This window comes from Pezoporus wallicus, unplaced genomic scaffold (genome assembly GCF_028554395.1).
Source record: "Pezoporus wallicus isolate ANWC-B61680 ecotype Strahan unplaced genomic scaffold, APGP_CSIRO_Pwel_v1 contig_13737, whole genome shotgun sequence".
Taxonomy (NCBI): domain Eukaryota; kingdom Metazoa; phylum Chordata; class Aves; order Psittaciformes; family Psittacidae; genus Pezoporus; species Pezoporus wallicus.
Genome location: NW_026641629.1, coordinates 193,083 through 213,186, shown reverse-complemented (window position 1 = coordinate 213,186; position 20,104 = coordinate 193,083). Strand labels below are relative to the sequence as shown.

The window sequence follows — 20,104 nt, the reverse complement described above, 5'->3', positions numbered from 1 at the left end:
ATGGACGCTGCTGTGCACAGCATGCGACCTGCTCTCTTCTGCATCGAGACCACACTGGTACAGCACTGAATTGAAAATGTTCACGTTAGCAGGGAAGAAGAGGCAGGGGTGGAATTTATTTCTTGCTATCTTGGCAAACTGAGAGAACAAAGTGCAGAATGGAAGGCTGCGATGGGCCGTTCTGCTCCCCAGCACTCACGCCATGGCTGTGAAGCATAGGGTGGTTTTGGAGATGTGGGCGCAGTTGCCTGCAAAGCCCAACTCCGATGGCAAGGACAAAGCAGGGGCATGCCAGGAGTACCACTCCTCGGACACACCAGCTACATCAGAGGCTGGAGCTGAAAACGTGACTCCCAGCTGAGGGGAAGCAAAGTGGAAGCAGCAGTTAAGCCAAGTGACATATAAATGGCTCTCACCTCTCCGGAGTCCTGCCCAAACTCAGCAGCATGAGAGTCATTAAATCGCATCCAAACACAATGCTCTGATTAAAGCCAGACTCCAGCAGGAAGATTTATCATCTCAATTACCAGCAGTGGACACAGCAGTCAAAGCCTCATCATTTTACATGAGCAAAGATGAAAACAGGAAGAGAATCACTAATATTAGCCCAAGGAAGGTAAACAGCTTGCAAGGGAGATGAAGATTTATCTTGGGAATGCTTGGCCTGGTCCCAGCCAGATTGGCTGAACAGCCCCATGCTTCCTGCTGGCTGCCACGTCTCGAGGCCAAGCATAATGCTGGTCACAAGCCACCGAGGAAGCTCACGCTCGGGAGTGCCTGTCCCAGGGGGGGACCTGTTCCTCATCCTGCCTGCAGCCCCCAGCCCAGCGACCTCATAGCTACAGCCAGACACCTTCTGCAGCTTCTTAGTACTGCTCCTTAGATGCACACGTGCTCTCTGGTTGTGTGTTGGTGGGGCATGCACCCTGGAGACGGCCTCTGCTGCAGCAGCACCAGGTCCCAGGCAGGGCTCTCCAAGCTGCTCAAACCTAACAGACAGGCTGCCTGCGGGCAAGCTTTCCATCAGCTGCCATTTGCTAAACCCTTCTCCGGACAGTCCTGCCAGCTGACAGGGCAAGCAGCTTGAGGAGGTTGCAGGGAGGCAAAACCTTGGTGCAACATGCCCCATGCAAGATGCGCCGTGGGAATTGAGAGGGCACAGCCCCACAGGAATTGAGTAGGCAGGAATGGAGTGAACCTACCAGCTTCACCTCATTCCTTCTGCAAAGCTCACATCTCAGCAAGGAAAGAGGAAGGATATTTTACCACCTGCCTCTGCCGGAGCTGCTAACGTCCTGCCTGGCCTTGCAGCAGAGCCTGTGGCAGCCAGCCGCAACCTGCACACCCATGGCAAGCACGCGCAGGGCCCCGCCAGCCCCCCAGCCCCAGACACCGTGTGTTAGGCACTGCCGCGCCGGACACACCAGCGGACACGCCAACGCCAGCGGTTCCGCCAGCCCCGTGTCCACTCCGCGCTGAGCCCTGCTCCAAAACCCCGCTCCATCACTTGGGCAGCTGCACCTTTACAACTGCCCTTTCCACCAGAGGATTCAGACATAAATTGTACTTTAAATTCAATATCAGTCATTAATAATTCATGATTACAAAACGTTAAGGATAATGTCAGTGGGAGGAACGTCTGGGCAGTTAAAATGGATGAGTCAGAGCTCACCACAGGAGAAGTCAGAGCGCTGAAGAGTCTCGCTGGCTTTTGAAGCGATCCAGCACGACAGGCTTCCCTGCCGGAGGGGAGCTGCAGCATTTACTGACTTGTTCTGAAATCCCAGCCACTGTGTGTAAATATTGTCCTTCTGATTCTTGTCACCTCGTGTTTCCTCTGGATGCTGAGTTGTGCTGCAACGCTGTGGTCCCCTCCTTGCCTGCCCATTGCTGCCTGATGCTGGGCAGGTCTCATGACAGCACCACAGCCTGACAGCACAGGGGTCACCCTGGCCAGAGGCGCAAAGCATCAGCACAGAGAGGGGCTTGGGACATGCAGTCCCCTTCCTCTCCTAGGACAGCAGGGCCTGGGTCCTTGCCCAGCCAGGGCAGATGATTACCATGGCAGGGCAGCAGGAACCAATCTCTGTGCCTCGAGCCAAGGCCTGACCCAACTCCTTGAATTTGAGCAGCATTTTCCTGCTCAAGAACAAGCAAAGAAAGAGCCACCAGAACTCTTGAGGGGTCTCTTGGAGCAAAGCCTGGGGAAGGCTCCTGCCTGCAGACAGACAGGTCTTGGCGCACTTTTGCAGATGTCAGAAGGTGCTTTGCAGCTGTGGGGTGGCAAAGCACTGCAGGTGCCAGTGCCCTGGCCACTGCTGTGTCCAAAATGTGGAGAACTTCGAAGACTACAGCAATGCCTTTCTGCTTCCTACTGTGCTTCCCAGCACAGTGACTCGATGAAGCCCTTTCTCCATCTGCAGGCTTAAGGAGTAAGACAGAGCATCTCTGTAGGGTGCAAGGGGCCAGATGCACCATCACACACGGGACCTGCAGGGCCCATGAGCCAAGGCACTGTGCAAACTCAGTGGAGGGCAGCAGGATGCCCGGAGCAGCTTCCTACCCCAGCAAAACCCCTGGGGGGAAGCAAAGCCTGCTCTTTGATGCTATTATTTTGTTTTCATTCCTCAAAAGGAGTCTATTCAGAGCTCCTTTGAGCAGCAGGACCCAGGTTTGTTCTTTTCTTTCTGAACTGGAGAAGAAAAGACAAACAGAACTTCTGCTGGAAGCGTCCATGCTGGGCTCCACCACCCCCATCACAGAGGGAAGATAAACTGACAAAACCCCCTGAGCCACTGAGATGCTCCCTCCCGGGTTTCCCAGCTGGGTGGGAGTAGGTTTAGCAGTTGCTGTAAACACAGGCTAAAGGATTGCACGGCCTCAGGGAAGGAAGAGCCCATCACCAGGCCTCTCATGGGAGGGGCAGAAAGAAGCTAATTGCAGAAAAGACAGAAAGCTTCACCTCATCCTCTGCCTGAAGTTCTTCCTGGTGGGCTGCAGGATGAGGCCAAGCACTGCAGCCAGAGCCACAGCAGCCTGGCAGTACCAACTCTGGCAGCATCACTGCCCCCTATTCCCAGCGCAGGGTCTCAGAACATTGCTCCTCTAGCCCCTTTCCACTGCTTCAGTGCCGGGACCTCCCATCCACTCCTCACTGTGCCTTGCCAAGCCTGGAGCCACACAGCAGGCGGGGGGGCACCCAGAGCCACAAACATGATGTGCAGGTATAGGCTGCAAATCCCACCCGCTGTGAGCGCCCAGCAGAAGCCATCTGTGCCACAGGGCTCCAGTTGACGGGGCATCACCCCAGCACGTGGCGGATGCAGGTGACTTGAACACAGCCCCCCCGGGAGCCCCAGCGCCGCTTGGAGGTGAGCGCAGGGAGCAAGCTGCACTGGATGACTGGCAGAGCCGGCGCACAGATAACACAGATTTGATTAGAGTTCATCAAATATACTATTCGACCCCGCTCCCTTATTAGCGCTCGAGTCAGGAAGAGTATTTTTAGGTTGTCTAGGGAGATGTCAGGCTCGGTGCTGCTGCATTTATTTATTACCTCAGCATTAACTAACACTTGCATCCTGGTCACCTCCACGGACCTCTGCTCCGCTCTGGCCCAGCACAGACTGTCTGCTCCACACAGCGCTCCCACCTCACCTGCTTCCATCGCCAGGACAGTGATGTTGTGCCACCCTGCCGTCTCCCGGTCCAGGACCTTTCCTGTCACAATGGCACCTGTGTTGGCATCAATGTCAAAGATCCTCTCTGCATCCGTGCTGCGGTCGATGGCGTACCTGAGACCAGGCAAAAGGGGAAACCGTGAACAGCTGGAAGTGCCAAGCCCAAACTTGCCATCAGCCCCAGGAGAACAGGGATCTAACACAAGCAGCTCTATCACCACTGTCACTCTTCCTCTGCTGCAGCATGGTGCACAAGAGCCATGGCTTTACCAGGTTGCAAGCCCAGAGCTCTCAAGCAAATTAAAGTGTGGCTTTCGGTGCATGAAGTAGAACTAAGCACAAACTGTGGACAAGCGGAAAAATCCACTCAGATGGGAACATTTTGCTCAGCATAGACAGAGCGATATAAAAGTTATGGCCTGTAACTCCACTCATTACTCAGGAAAGCTTCTGAACTACAGGTTCAGGAGAAACATCAACCCAGACCAGAGGAGGCCACCCTGGCTTGAGGAGCCCACCTCACCTCCCACCCTCCCTCCTGATCCTGCCACAGCACCCACCCAAGTGAGAGACCTGGAGGACAGCACAGCAGCACACAGGTAGGCTGAGGTTGTGCTTGAGGGCCTCAGCTGGATCGGACTTCCCATCCCCTCTCCAATGAGCACACACCTGATTGTGCACAAATAACAACCACCACCTCTGCAATCAGAATTGGAAACCCAGAAGGCCCATCAAACTGCAAACAATACAGCATAATGTTATTGTGTATAGCATCTTTCACACACACTGCATCCCAGAGCACTTTACAGAATTAGATAATACAAGACAGCAAAGAGTACAAAGGATAGATTATCAAAAGGAGGACTGTGAATAAATTAAAGCCTTCAGTCACTTGTCTAACAATAGAGGGAAGATAAATTTATGGACAAAGCAAGCTGGAAAGCCAACAAGACAGGACAGTACTGAGAGGCCACATCAGACAAGGGGAGCAGAGCAGGACAGCTCTAGGCTCGAAGCACGTCCAGGAAAGTGGAGGCATGCTGCAGGCAGCTTCCTAGTGCTTGCACCTCACCTGACACAGTCCAGCTGCAGCCTGTGTTTCTATCATCCATATGGCTTGCAGCTGAGGAACACCAACCAGCTCACCTGCATGCAAGGACCACTGCTCTACAGAGGCACTGATGACCTCAGTGCCTTTCTGTGCCCTGGGGGGAAACTAGCTGCAGATGAGAATGCCTCCCTGAGGGCACCTATCCCCCCAGCCAGGCAGCTCCATCTCTGCTGGAGGCACATACAAAGGCATTTCTACGCTATTTAAAGTGTTATACAGACCCAGATTACAGCACTCTCCCTTTCAGACACAGGGAGGAGAAAATACAACAGCACTCGCTTGTAGTTAAGTTAAAATCACTATGGAAATTGTGTCTGGGCACATGCACAATTTCACGTGTTCTACACCTATGTGTCTGACTTCTTCCCCCCTTCTCGCATCTAGAGGCAATGGGAATCTGCCACCCAAAGCCAGCTACAAGCCTAGGCACCTCTGAACCAACTGCCAGGGACTTCCTAGCCATCCTGCATTTTCTGCTCCAACTCCCAGCTGGAAATTGCCTCTGCAGGCAGGTAGGCAGCTCCAGAAGGGACAGTACCTGTTTTGGCAGGTACTGCAGCCTCTCATCTACTCTTCTCACCCACTACAAAGGGAAAGGAGAGGTCTGGCCACTCTGGCTTGTACACATCAGTCCACCGTGCTGCTGGAAGGAGGAGCAGAAATGGGGATGACAATACCCAATATCTTTCCAATAGCGTAACTGCTTCCACTGTTCTCCCACATCACCTGATCCATTCCACACTGTCCTCCATTCCACTTTTTAATACTGTTAGAGTTCAGGATAGCACTTCACTCTCCATATGCCTTCCTTGCTTCTCGGGTAAGCACATGCCTGTTTTGTTCACACTCATGTCATTGCTGCATAAACAGAAATGTCTGGAAAAAATAGCTGCACACAAAAAAAACAGCGATGGGAGACATCACTGAGCCTGGAAACATCTGAGAGTGGCTGCCTGCATGGCCAGAGGGCAGGAGGCTGGTAGGGGAGTGCTCTGTGTCATGCCACTGGTAACCTTTTCTTATGCTTCTAATTGTTTTGCTGCTGAGGTTGTCTTCTGTCACTTCCTAATTGCCTGCTGAGGACTGACTGCCCATGGCCCTGGCAGGGCACAAACCAAACCGCAAATCTGGTCCCTTTGTCACCACCAGTACAGAGAGCTGTCACCTTCGCAACGCTGCGCTAGCATTGTCTGCATCGCCATGAGAGCAGGGCTGAGCCTGCTTCTACACGCTGGGACTTTGGAGGTGGTTAGTCCAGGAGCTCCCCATCTGCACAAAGTGCTGTGGAGGCTCTGGAGCTTGAGGAGCTGGGGACTGAGGTGCACAGGGATGTCCACCCTCCCCCCAAAGCCACAGCCATAACAGGCTCAGACCTGCAGAACAACCAATCCACGCTGCTCTACACAGGACAGACTCCAGAGAGCTCAGGTTCTAGAGAAGGCAGAGTGAGAGGCTGGCACTGCGCTCAGTTTACATCACTGTGCAGTATGATCTTTACCTACTCAAGTCTGTGCTGACCATCACAAGCCTCTCCACTTCTGGTCGTCCAGCTTCATATTCACCCATCCCACTGAACTCAAACAGTGCTTCTCACCTAGAAAGAGGTAGTGATTAACCCCTGGGTCCTCCAGGTACTCAGAAATAGGACATATGTTTGTTCCTCCTAAAGCTGCCTGGTGCTTCGTATCTGGAGCTGCATTGCCCAGTTCTGATTGGGATGCAGACCTTGTAATCCATTTTCCTCTCTTCCTGCTGGCACTGCCTGTTGGTTTGGATGTTACAAGTGACTATTTAATTTAGACAGCTTTCTCGGTGCTCATCTTTTTTGTGAATGCATTTCTCAAGCAGTTTGTTTCACTTCTCCCCCCCCAAATGCAATAAGGAGCACATTTTATGCCATGTGTTTTGTTAACAGGGAGCTTTTCAAACACAGTGTGAAAAGCTTTTTGTTGTGTTTGGTTTTTTCCTCCTCTCCCTTTTGTGTTGAAGCAGGTTGTAGTTCTTGCTGTGCTGTTGGAGTCTACAAAATGCCCATGTCCAACACATGTGTCCGGATTTGGTGAATGCCAAACAAGAATATCTCCAAGAACCTTAAATCCTAAGCAACGTCTTTCCAGTGCTGATAAAGCCTGGACTGCACACAATCAAAGCACAGGCTCCCACTGCAGAGAGAAAAACAAAAGGCTCCCATACAAACAAGCTCACATACACAGACAGTCTATCATTGTATTACCTCATACAACGGCTTAGCTGAGAAAAAATGCAGTACACCCAGGAAATGTACAGCTAAAGACAAAAAAGCCAACTGGAAGCTAAATTCCTTCTGAAAGAGAGCGGTTCCAGCTTTTGTTAGGCAACAAACAAGGATGGAATAAAATAAAAAGCACTAGCCCTTTAGAAAGGCATTTCCTGCCTCTACCACGGAGGGTTTCTGTGTTCCCACAAGATGCAGCACTTGTGCATCGCTCCCTGCTTCACAGCCCTGGTGCCGCAGGGAGCGAGTCCCCCTCTGAGCAGCCACAAGCTGGGGACAAACATGCCCAGAGCAGTGGGGTGCTCCCTGGACACCCTGAGCCCCAGCTTTCCTCCCATCTGGGTAAGCGGCTGCCAGGGGCTCTACATCCAGATGCAGCCAGATGGGGCAGCGAGCAGCGTCTCAGGGACAAGCCTGGCTTGTGTGGAAGGGGTCTGCTCTCATATGAAGCGTCTTCATCCTTGTGGGACAAGCAGATCACCAGGAGGGGAGCAACAGGCTGAAACGTGTCTCCAGCAGCTGCTTCAGGCCAGGTGGTGCAGCAGTAGCCCTGCTGTGCTGGCCTAGGGATGGAAACAAAGAGCCAAAGGCATCTCTTTTCCCATTTGGCTAAAAATACTTCCCAAACCTCATTATTGGCAGCCTGGTGTCAGCATGACCTGGAAACACTGACAGAGCTGATTTCTGCTCTGCTGTCTTTGGCAATCCTTGCTCTTTCCTGACTCAAGGGGAGAGCGTGTCTTGCAATGACAGAAGGTTGTGGCTCTCCCCTGTTTACGGGGCAGAGCCAACACATGCATCAGAGTCTGAGAGAGAGCAGCCACTGCAGAAACACAGCCACGTCTTTGCTCCCACCTCTGGCAGATGACGATCAGGAAGTTAAAGGGATCCACTGAACTGCAGCAACTTGAAAGGGTTCATTCTAACTTCAAGGAGCCAAGGATCAAATACTGGTCATGCTGTCAGGACCGGTTGCTCTCTAATGTATCAGAGGTGAAGTACAAGTGCTGACTTCTTGTGACTGTACTTTGGAGTAGAACACTTGAAATGTGAGGTGACTTACTGCAGTCTCCTGCTGACGGGTTAGTGTCACATCCTGGCAGGGTGCTGCAGGATGCCTGCATCAATGTTCCTGCATCATTCTGAAGCTGTGAACAGCTGCCTACATGGCAAAATATGTTATTAAATTGCTGAGCTAGCCAGAGGGCAGGAAAGCAGGAGAGATCCAACAGCATCTTCCTTCTGCACGGGTGCCATGTCAGTGCGACCGATATAAACCTGCATCTCCACTTAGTCCATGTTGAAATGGCAGAGAATGGTCACCCACCTGCACCCCAGCAAGCACAGGGGAGCACCGCAAGGCATGGAGCTGCCGCTGCTCGTGACAGCGGGCAGTGGAATGAGGAGACGCACGGCAAGAACAGAGAGGAGTGAAGAGGTGGATGGATAGAGCCCGAGTGCCACAGGGGAGCACGGGGGATGCAGGATGAGCTACCTGCCTGCGGATAGCTGGAGGGAGGACACATATTTGAATGTATCAGGCCTGACACGGGAAAACACACTGCAATTCCCAAGCTGCAGCAGATGCCTGAGAGTCCTGCTGGCTGGGCCCTTGTGCCTGAGCTTGAGGCATTGCCTTGACTGGCACTAAGCACACTGTAAGAGACACAATCACATAGCAAGGTTTGGGCTCTAACCCTCTTGTTCCTAAGGAGTACTTGAGTCTGCCTCTGTCTGCTCTGAGTCCCCACCACCTTCTGCACAGCAGTAGAAAGACTCCCTCCACCGCTTTCTTTTGTTCTGTCTGCAAACAATGCAACAAGCTCCACAGGGAAGCAGCACAAAGAACAAGAGAAAACGAGAATATGAATAGTTCTGTCCCTAAGGCCCCTTTCCTACAATTACAGATCAGAAAATAAAATCTATGTTCTGTAGCACTGCTAGAAATAGTCAAGTGAAAAAGCACATGCACACGTATACACACACAGATGTGCAGAAAGACTGCACACATCTGAAGAGCACAAGCCAACAACCATGTGCTCAGGGCAGGCCACAAAGAAAGCAGATATGTAGCCTGAATGAAGAGGGCAGCCACATGAGAAGGTGAGCAGAAGTACTTTGAGAACACATCCAACAGACAGCACTGACCACTGGAAGTGCTGCAACACGTGAACACCAAGGCTGATCTCATTCACTTTCACCCTGAAGACAACTTCTAGCACCTAGCCTTGACACACAATACTCTCCGCAAGCTGCCAAGCATCTGTAGATGGCAGCTTGCCAAGTGTAAGTTCTTTTCTGAGCTTTATAAAGTGTCTCAATCTTAATTTACATGAAGATCAAGAGATACCCCATACCCCACCTTGAACAAGAGAGTTCTCCATGGCTACATGGCACTGGAGCCTCAGCACCCTAAGCAACCATGTGGGGACATCACTAAAAGGGATCAGTACTGTAACTGAGGCCTGCCTGGCCATGTCCTCCTCCATCCCAGTCTACCACTGCCTGGGATGTGCTCCCTGCAGAGCTCTGAAAGGCAAAGGCACTGCTGCCCCTTTGAAGCGTGCCTGCAGCTGCGCCGCTGGCACGAGAACACACGCTCTGGCCATGCTTTCCACACATTGAGGGCGTTTTCTGAACACCAGTTTTCCAACCCAACTGCTCATGACTCAGGCCAGTTGGCAGAGCCAGAAACTGCTTTGTGCCTCAGGTAGCAGCAATTTAACAAGGTAACAATCTCTTTAGTCACAAATTAAATAGAAACGGGAAATGTCCTTTGCTGATAAGCTGCTGCCTGGAGTCTGTCCCCTGCCTAAATATAAACTCCTCTGATCTTTGATCCCTGCGCACACATGCGCACACAAGCACACGCAGCAAAGCTGTGGCTCTGCACCTCCCAAGCCTCACCTCATTTGTCACCCTCCATCACTGCCTCCTGCCATTGCTGGTTCCTTCCCTGGCTGTGTCAGGCATCCACTGTGTCAGACACCTCACTGTCAGCAGCAAGAGCGTGCCGTCACCCCCCTGCCACCCTCCCCGACACTCCCTTGCCACTCACACACCCATCACTGGCAGTGACGTTCCCGTCACCTGTGAGATGCCTGCTCTCGCCGCACACAGACTGCCACTCACCTGCCAATGCCTGTCCCACAGCACACCCACAAGCTCGGCCACGCGTGCAGCCCTTGTCACTTGCCAGCCACACTGCCCCCCCGCCATCACCTCCCTCGGCCCCCAGGCCATGTGCATCCCTGGCAGGTCACCCTATGCCCACTGGGGTTTAGGAGGCTGCTTTACCGGACAGGACGATTCGCGGTGTCTGGGTCCAGGGCAGTGACCACCCCCACGATGGAGCCGATGTGTGCATCCTCCTGGACCTCCATCAGGTTGGAGGGGGGCCGGAACTCGGGGGGCTCGTCAACGTCCAGCACTGAGACCCGCACGATGGTCTGGTCCCGAAAGGTGCCCAGGTCCAAGAAGCGTGGGTCCACGAACTTGTTGAGGGCCTCCAGCACAACGGTGTGCACCTTTTTCGACTCATAGTCGAGGGGCTGGGAGAGCAGGAGGGGGTTAGCCAAACCCAGGCTGAGGGGATCCCCTTCCACCACCAGAGACACCAGGGACACCATCAAAGCCACCCACTCCCCTAGCCCGAGCTCTCCTGCTGTGCCCACGCTGAGGGGGCAGGAGGAAGCCTCCAGCCTGCTCCCCCCAGCACAGTGTCCAGGCTGCGGGCAGCCAGGATTCACTGGGAAGACAGCACAGTGTGTGCTGCCAGGGGGGTTTGGTCATTAATCACCCTGCTATTATTTCCCCAGAGGATGCGAGCTGAAAGCAGTGGCCTTGGTGAACAATCATTCTTCCTTGCCTGCATCAAGTGTTTGCTTGATTGTTTTTGCCACCAAAACCACATACAGTCAAAGCGCTGTTGGTCAGAATAGGAATTGGGTGAGCATATTTCTTCCCTCACAGATGCTATCAGTGACAACTGCCAGCAGTCCCCTCTATAACCGCACACAGAGCTTCACCTATGCAGGGCTCCCTCCGCTACCACCCAGGGAGCCCTGGGCAGGCTCCAGCAGGCACTGCCCTGCTGCTTCTGTTCAGCCTCTCCTCCCAGGCACAGGTCTGCGCTTTGCCATCCAGGCAGAACAGAGGCAGGTCTCTCCCTGCATCTGCAAGCACAAAAATTCAACTGCTACTGCAGTTGAGGAGCAGAGGACCATTCGTTTCAACTCAAACGTAGCAGCAAGAGCTCCCAAAGGAAAGGATCCTCCTAGAGATCTGTGCCCTCCATAACCAGCCAGCTTTCCTCAGCTCTCACCTTCTGCACTGTGATGACAGCCTCTTGGGTATTGCCGTCTGTGGTGACTTTGAACATCTCCACTCCTTCCTCATCCTTCACCTGGTAAGTCATATCCGTGTTCTCCCCGATGTCTGAGTCCTCTGCCTTCACCCTCCCAATAGCTGTGCCAACAGGGGCAGTTTCAACAACACTGAACTGATACATCTCTGGAGCAGAAAGAGATACCAGGGTCACTGCTTCTGCCTTTGACCACCCCCTGCCTCCAGCCCGACACAGCCCTTTACGCCCCTCTGGGGGCACCCTTGGACTACGAGGGTTGCCCAGACTACCAGTGCCTATAGTCCAGAACACCCTACCAGGAGAAACACATACCCCAGCCAAAAACAAGGGCTGAGGGAAGATAACTGGGGAGCACTGATATTTCAAGGTGCTGGGTGAAGTAAGGGCTGATTTCTCCCTAAGGACAGTGCTCTGCAATCGGTGTTCTCTGATTCTTTGCAAGCTTTACTATTGCAAGATTTGCCATTGGAGCTGCCCCTCCACCGCACTGCCAGGCAGGGACACATTCAGACCCAGGCAAGGAGTGTGTGCTGTAGTACCTTGGCACTGCCTGCAAGCAGCACGAGCGGCCAGGCTGCTGATCCTGCAGGTAGGTGCCAGGCTGTGCTGGGAGCTGAGCGCCTGCCCCACCATCCCCAGCAGGCAGGACCAGGACCAGGACCAGAGCTCCCCCCCCACCGCTGTCAGGACTTACTCTGTGGGAAGCGTGGTGGGTTGTCATTAACATCGGTGACAACGATGGTGACTGTGGTGGATCCGGACAGGCCACCCAGCTGCCCCGCCATGTCCGTTGCACGGATCACCACCTCGTACCGGTCCTGCGTCTCACGGTCCAGGTCAGCCACGGCTGTGCGGATCACACCTGGAAACGAGCAGGACAGCGTGAGCATGGGCAGGTGGCAGAGCATCGGCAGACACAGATGGGGGGAGGCTGGAAGGGGCCGCCGGAGATTACCCCGTCCAAGCCCCAGCTCTAAACAGGATCAGCTGGATTTCCCAGCCTCTGCAGATGCCAGATGTTCCAATACTTCACCAGTCTTCATGGCCCTTCCCTGGACTCACTCTGGTTTGCCCATGACTCTTACATCTGGCAGCCCAGAACCAGGCACAGCACTTGGATCATCTCACCAGGGCTGAGCAGAAGGGACAAGTGACCTCTCTCCACTGCTGGTGGTGCTCTTCCTACCACAGCCCTAGGTGTTGCTGCTGTCTTTGCCATAGGAGCACACTGCTGGCAACAACAAAGAACATCTGCTGGACCCCAGCGCAAAAGGGAGCAAACCCTTTGCAGCCTTCACAGAGATCATGTAAGCAAAAGCTGACTGAAGGAAGAGAAGGGCTCTGGAGAGAAGAACAAGCCCAGGGGCTCGTCAGCCAGGCAGAAACATCCTGAAAATCCCCCAGAGCCCAGTCATAGCCTCGGGTCCAACCTGACTCCAGCAGGTCTTTGCAACGGATTCCCAGGCATGTTGCATGTAAGGTTCTGACTGCTGCTTCCATTGCAGTAGCTCTGACAGGGTTAAACTTCAGCTCGGACGAGGTTTGTCTCTCCAGGGAGGCTGGTGAAGGATTGGTGGGCTCAGGAGCATAAGAACTCACCCCAATATGGGGCTGCAGTGGGGCCAGCCTCAAGGCTTGCACAGAAAGGCTGTGTAAAAGCCCAGGCTGAGTCACAAACCCCTTTGGCACAAACCTGCAGCAGCCACTTACCCTCATCTGCTCTGGCAGAAGCCAGGCTTACTGCAGAATAGAACCTGCCCAAGCTCCATCTCATGGGCTTCTGTGGCCCAACCACGCCTGCAGGGAGCCCCTGTCTGACCGGGGACACCGCATTTCCAAAAGTCTGTCTGTGCAAAACCCCTCATTTTCAAATGTCCCCCTCCGTTAAGGGGACCAGAGATGATGTTCATGCAGTGCCAGAGGATGCACTAGAGCCTGTAAAGCTGAACAAAAAACGAGTGGTATCTTCGTACTCGGTATGAAATTCAGTCTCTTAAAAAAGTGCTTATAGGTCTTCTTTATTCATCTGGGCTGGGGGGAAATTACTAGGACTGAAACGTAAAGGAATGTAAAACAAGAAACAAAGGGTAGTAAACCCCCGAAAATGCTGTGAATGGCAAAGTTACTACTGCCCCTGTCACCCAGGAGTGGTTCATTAACATTGAAACAAAGCAGAGAAGAAATATTTTGAGAATGAAAGAAAAGGCTCTGCCCTGAGGTGGCACCAGGGGCACACATGAGCGCAGGCATGGTTATTAGCGGCACATTCCCACTCTCCTGTACCAGCAGTACCCCAGAACAGTAGGAATCAGCCTAAAATCCCCTCCAGCTCAGTTTCTTAACACGGACTTAGACGCTGGTTTGTGTTTCTGTAATTGCTCTCTTCCAGGCGTTTCTGTTTAACCACCAGCTTTACCTCCTCCTGCTGTGAACCGCAAAATCCATCTTTGCTTTCTGTGTCCAGTAATCCTGCCTGGTGCCAGGGAGGCCACGGGAGGGGATGGGGGTGGCCTGGCTGTGCCATGCGGGTCTGCAGTGAAGGGTCCAGACTGAGGGAACACTTTGCTCCCCCCTTGCCAAGGGATCACCCCCCTGCTCTCAACAACTTGTATTTGCTGAGGTGCCCCAGAGCAAGCGATGGCGGAGCAGCGCAGCTGCCCAAACCGCCTGGCTCAAGGCAGACACTGGGAGAAGCCTCCAGCACAGCCTGAGCACAGCGGAGGGCAGAGCTGGGTGCCAGCAGGCTGCAAGGAGGCAAGAGGTGGCTGGGTGCCAGCCAGCTGCCACTGCTTCCCACTCATGCGTGATGCTGTGCGCTGCTGCCCGTGGCTGCGGGTGGACCGCTCATGCCCAGGAGCCCCTGGTGCTGTGTCCCAACAGCAGCCAGAAATACCACTGAGCCGGGAGGATGGAATTTCCTCCCCTTTGCATGACATTGCAGGTGCAGCAGGGTCTGGCAACACTGTTTTGGAGATATTTATCTCTCCTTGCTTCCTGAAACTAGCAATTATCCCAACGATTATCATTGTTAGGATTTATTCTAGAGACATAACCACTGTTTCAGATCCTTGCAGTTCCCACACACAATTTCACCCAGCTTCCCTTGTCCCTCCATCATTTTAGTCTGTAATTACCTGGACTCCCACTGCCTTCAGTCACATGCATGGAGGGCTCCGTCTCACCAACCATCTCTTGAGCACTTCCAGGACCTGCCTGTTCACACATTCTCAGCCCATCTCTTGCTCAGCCTCTGGCATGCAGCACGGAGCAATGCAGAAGTGCTGTAGGGAGCATCCCAACCCCTCCATAGGATGACAGCAGGCGTTCACCCTGTGATGGAGCCCAGGGTCTGCACTGGCTCCTTTATCGCAGTTCTGTTCAAGGGAAGCTGTTTGACCACAGTCCCAACTCCACGTCATCCAAAGGACCAAGGAAGCACACCAAGGGAGGGATGAACAGGTTTGCAGGCACAAGCCCCAGCAAGAATCTCAACCTCCCACCTGAGCTCAGGCAGGACTGGCCTTGCCCAAGCACCCCAGGCTGCACAAGGCTGGCCTCAGCTGGTCATGCACACAGGCTTCTCCTGTCAGTCCACTATGAATGCAAACCCATTATTTCTGGGTAAGCACTATCTCATTGAAATTTAAGCAATTCTGTTAATTAACAGGGTCTGAAGCATTTTATAATGAAAATGATTCATGTCAGCACAATAGTGATGAATTGGGATGAGAGAGAAAAAGCTCATGCATTCACCAAGGCTGTAATGACTTAACTGAGCTGCTCGTAAAGATATAGCTCATAATACACCATGCAAGATGGGAGGAAAGTGCTCAGGCGCTTCCCAGAACACCTCCAAGGTCACCTGTCCCAGCAGGAGGCAAATCCACACCACTTGGCATGTGCAGAGCAGGACAAACAGCTCCAGTTCTTCTAGTGGCACAAGGCAGACAAAATCCTTGCCTTTGGCTGGGGTGCAGGCTGTGAGCAGAAACCACCTCCTGCCAAGATGCTGATTGCCCAGTCCATCCTGGAAAAGCAGAGTCTGACACGGAGGAACTGCCCCATGTCCCAGGCCTCCAAGAACCCCAGTGGGTTTTTCACCAAGAAAGCTGTTCCCCCTAAAGCTGCATGGGCCACACCAGGTACTGCCCTGAGTGTCAGCTTATTTTGTCTTTTAGGCTGAGGTACCACTTATCCTTTCCCGGCGGCCCTGACAAACAAGGGTCTCCAAACACACTCCACACCAGTTCCTTAAATATGGCACTGTGAGTGCTGCCATGAACACCCACCAGCAGCAAACTCACCTGGTTCCACCTCCTAGAGCAGCATAGCCTCTGCTCCCAAAACCTGACCCGCAAGAACTCTGCAAAGCAGCAGCAAGCGATGGTGGCAGACCTGTCCTCAGAGCGCAGAGACACAAGAGACAGGGACCTCCACTGCTGGACGAAGGGAAAAGCCCTTACCATCTCCCAAGATTCACCTTCTCTCTAGCCAGTACAACTGCCAAGCTTTGTCCTTCCCAGATGCTGCTGACAAAGCAAGAACAACCTCCAGCTCAGACTCATCTCCCTAGGTCTTGTCAGCATCTGTTATAGTTGAATAATAGAGATGCCTGGTGGCATACCCTTTGGTACAAGGTACATGTGACTTTCTAGCATGATCCAGATTAAACAGTATAATTACTAGGCAAGCGGACGCTTACTGCAGCACATAAATACCATCAAATCTGCTCAAACTGCAGACACCCTTTGGGTGATAAAACCAAAGCAGGACAAAGCATTCAGCAGGCAACTGACTTCCAGGAACCCCATAATTATGGGCCTTGGTCTGTTCCCAGATACTTCCAGCCCAGACGTCTCCACATCTTCAAAGAACCTCCGGACAAGGCCACTTCCCTCTGAGGGCAGTCAGAAGAAACATGTTCCTGCTACAAGGCATAAACCAAGAAATTAATGGAGAGGTTGTATCCTCAGGAGTCCCCTGGTCCAACTACAGCTCAAAGCAGATAGTCTTCAAAGGCAGATGAGATTACCTAGGACCACGTCCAGTCAGCTTTTGAGTATCTCCAAGGATGGAAATGCCACCTTCATGATGACAAGTTTTATCTTCCTGCCTTTTGTGTCTTTTTACTGTTCATGCCTAAGAAGAGTTTGGATCTGGCTTCTCCATCCCCTCCTGTTCAGCTGGATAAAACAGATTCACTCCTCCCAGCAGCCCAGTCAGTTAAAGCAAACAGATCTCTGCCCCAGCACAGGGGTGGGAAGGCACTTGCCAAACAGAGTGGAGACCCCTCACCTGTGCCCCCCCTCACCCGTGCCCTCGCCTGCAGGGATTTAGAAATACCAATGTATCTGCACAGACATGAGCACTGCTTAAGGCAGACATCCTGGAGGAGGGCAGCTCACTGCAGGTGGGACCTTAGCCCCAAGAACCAGCACTTCATCTGCCCTGGTTGCTGGAAGGTTCAGGACCCTTCAGCAAATAAGGTACAGAGCTGAGGTCCAGAAAAGGAACGTGGATGTATCAGCATCACCAAGCTAAACAGCAAAGTTAACTGGAGGGGTGCAGAACTGCGCAACTGCTGTGGCTGAGGGATGCTGCAGCCTGCAGGTTTCTTAATGCAGGACCATTCATAACAGGTGGCCAGTCCTTTTCAAACCACTGTGTTCCTTAGGTCCCAGGGAGCTACTGCCACTGCCCTGAGAGGAGGCGCTTGTTCCCGGCTGGAATCAGCCTTGCCCATGACAGCAGAGGCAGCAGCCAGGAGAGGCCCCTGCAGAGCTCTGAGGGACGGGCCAGCACACTTGCTCTTCCTTTGTCCCTTCTTTTGAGCTAAATCCTTTGTCATTTAATATTAATTCCCACTGCACATGGGTAGATACCCCTTAATTTCCTCAAGATGACCAAACGTACAGTTTGGTCCCAAATAAACTCAAGTTCCTTCACCAGTCTCCGAGAAGGACTGTTAACATTCAGTCTTGCTAGTAAGAGCAATTCCTTTTAATAAGTGTGGCTTCTCTGCAGCCTCTCATCACCCATCCCTTGTCCCTTTGCACTGCCCTGCTGAATGAGCTTCAGGGGCGGGCACAGACCCGCATAAACCCATGAGCGCACACAGACACGCACATACAATATCTGTTTCCAGGCACCAAGGAGCATTTTTAAGAAACTTGCAAGAGCAGCAGAGAAACATGTTCCGCCTCCACAAATACGACGGTTCCTCAGCCCAGTTCAGCATGCAGCATGCTCCCAGCAACAGCTCCTCTCCCAGTCTACCCCCACCACCTTGGGACAAGGGCTGTGATCAGTCTCCAAAGGGGGCAAGGCTGACAGGCAAAGATGAAGCAAGTAATGACTGCAAACGAATAACCATCAGCTTCATGCCAGCAGGCCAGTACTTCTTGTCCTGCTCTCCCTGGCATAGGTATCGCTAAGCCCTTACCCGCTGTCTCCGAATCAGGAGACAGGCTTTAGAATTCAGGCACTGTTTTAAGTACTCCTAAATGCCAAACTGCATTTCAATTAGCCTTCCCAGTCCTTCTGCCTTTTCCCTGCCTACAGGAGGATGACAGATCTTAAGAACCATTTCCTTTCAGCAAAAAGCAAGATTCCCCTGCACTCCCCCACACCAACGAACTGGGTTTTAAGGGAAGCACCAAATATCATGAGGCCTAGGACGTTACCTGCTGTGATTGTTCTATCCTTGCAAAGGGATGAACAAGATCTTCTGGGTGCAGAGTATTTCCAGGTTTGCTGCTGAGGCTGCGGGCAGGGATTGCAGGCAGCAGCCAGTCTCCATGCTGGCCAGAGATGAGAAAAAGCATTACAAAGAACATGGGAACAGATACGAGCAGCACACACAGCTGCCCACCAAAGAAGCGATCTGCACCCAAAAAGGTGGATAATCTGCAGAGGTGCAGAGAATGCAGGGTGATATAAAGCAATATGAAAAACTGGCCTGCAAATTTTTCACACTTTCTCGTGTATAAATGCACAGGGAGTCACATCCTCTCTCTGCCCGTCTCAGCATCTGAAGAGCACAAGTTAGAAGGATCTTGGTGATGATGGGCTTCCTGGATCTAGAATAGGAACAAGCACTAAACCTCCTGACCCACGTCCTGTGGGGCAGAGCTGGGGCTCCTGGCCACCAGTGAGCTGCAGGGGAGACATGGCTCTGTGCAGTCACACTGCAGTGCCCGCACCAGAACCAGCATCCACCACCACCACCAGAACTGGCTGTTTCCCAACAGAAGCAGCATAGCACACGTATGTGCTGACTGCTGTAAAAGCACACCCTCCTCCAGCAGCAACACGGCAGCCACGAGCAGTGCAATACAGCTCTCCTGCTACAAAGAGCAAGCAAAGATCAGCTGCCCACTACAGGCACGCTGAGAATCAGTGAGGAAGACAGCACAAAGCCGAAATATGACAAATACCTGCAGGCTCTTGCAAGAAGCCTAGGGGATATTCTCATAGCTGGCACAGAAAATCATGCCTCCAAAGTCTGTGCATACAAAGCTCCCCACTCATACACCAAAAAAGCCAGTCGAGACCTTCAATCTGTGCAGGGTAAGTTCTGGGACCTGATTTGTGACACACAACACAAACCCACAGGCTGTTTCACTGTCTCACTGTTTCACTGAAACAGTTCTCAAAGCATGAGAGAGAGTGGCTGGAGTATATGAAAAATAAAAGCTCATATGCCACAGCTGGGCTTTTTCTTCACCATCATTCAACACTGCAGAAACTGGAAACATCCTCCACGGCTTTGTGGACACCAGCAAATGCCATGCTGCAGATAGCATTGTTCTAATGGGGCCATTTAGTCGCTCATCTCCCTCCAAAAAGATGTCAGACACTATGGGAATTCAGGGCTTATTGAGTGATAAGAGCTGGCATAGCATGGCATCCAGACAGTTTGGGTATGCCTTTGAAAGTCCCATCAAATCCAAAATTGCAGCTGAATACTACAGCTAGTAACATCCAAGAACAGGAGACAAACTAAGCAACCTACACACAAGCCATATCCTGTACCACACTTGTACATGCAGCATCCATGCTATGAAGGACAGCTCAAAAAGAGCTGATTGTAAAAGCAAGGAAGGACAAGACAACCCGTGCTGGAAGGAGTTACGGGCTTAAGCAGTGTGCAAGAGGGCACACGCATGTATGGACCTGCAAGAAAAGGCAGAGAAAGAGATCAAAACCAAAAAGAGAAAACAAATTGCTTTTCATTACAATAAATTATAAGAAATGTAACATGCCAGGTTTTTATGGTTCTTTTTATGGCCATTAGTAAGAATGGTGGCTCTGAGAGCATCCATGCTGCTGCTACGGATAATTAAATGTTACGCTGAGAGCAGAAGCTGGGCCACCCAGGTCAGTCCAAGCAGCATTCCCATGTGGAGCACTAAAAACCTATTCAAAAGTGGGAGCAGGATGGGATTTGCTTGGTGGATGTGCTAGCTGTGGCCAGCATCAGAGACATACAATGAAAAGTCCCCCCCCCCCCCCCCGCCTGGCAGCACCAGTCCTGTCCCTGCTGTCCCCTGCAGCCCCTGTGGGACATACAGCTCACACCAGGCACGAGGCCATGGCAGAGCTGCGTGCTGCACCCCTGCAGCCCAGGCGAGCAGCCTCCAAAGGTGGCATTAGCTCAGACATCACCAAAGAGTCAGCCCCCATACCTGCTT

At 52.5% G+C, this 20,104-nt stretch overlaps 1 protein-coding gene across 3 annotated transcripts in view; it reads right to left on the bottom strand.

The window, feature by feature from the left end:
* CDH22 (cadherin 22) overlaps positions 1-20,104 on the bottom strand; it is a 50,909-nt gene that overhangs the window by 14,218 nt on the left and 16,587 nt on the right. For all 3 annotated transcript variants that reach the window (XM_057424687.1, XM_057424689.1, XM_057424688.1), the window contains 4 exons: positions 12,106-12,273; positions 11,370-11,557; positions 10,343-10,596; positions 3,658-3,794 (listed from right to left, as the gene is read on the bottom strand). In XM_057424687.1, coding sequence (XP_057280670.1) covers positions 3,658-3,794; positions 10,343-10,596; positions 11,370-11,557; positions 12,106-12,273 — 747 coding nt within the window. The remainder of the gene's footprint in view (positions 1-3,657; positions 3,795-10,342; positions 10,597-11,369; positions 11,558-12,105; positions 12,274-20,104) is intronic.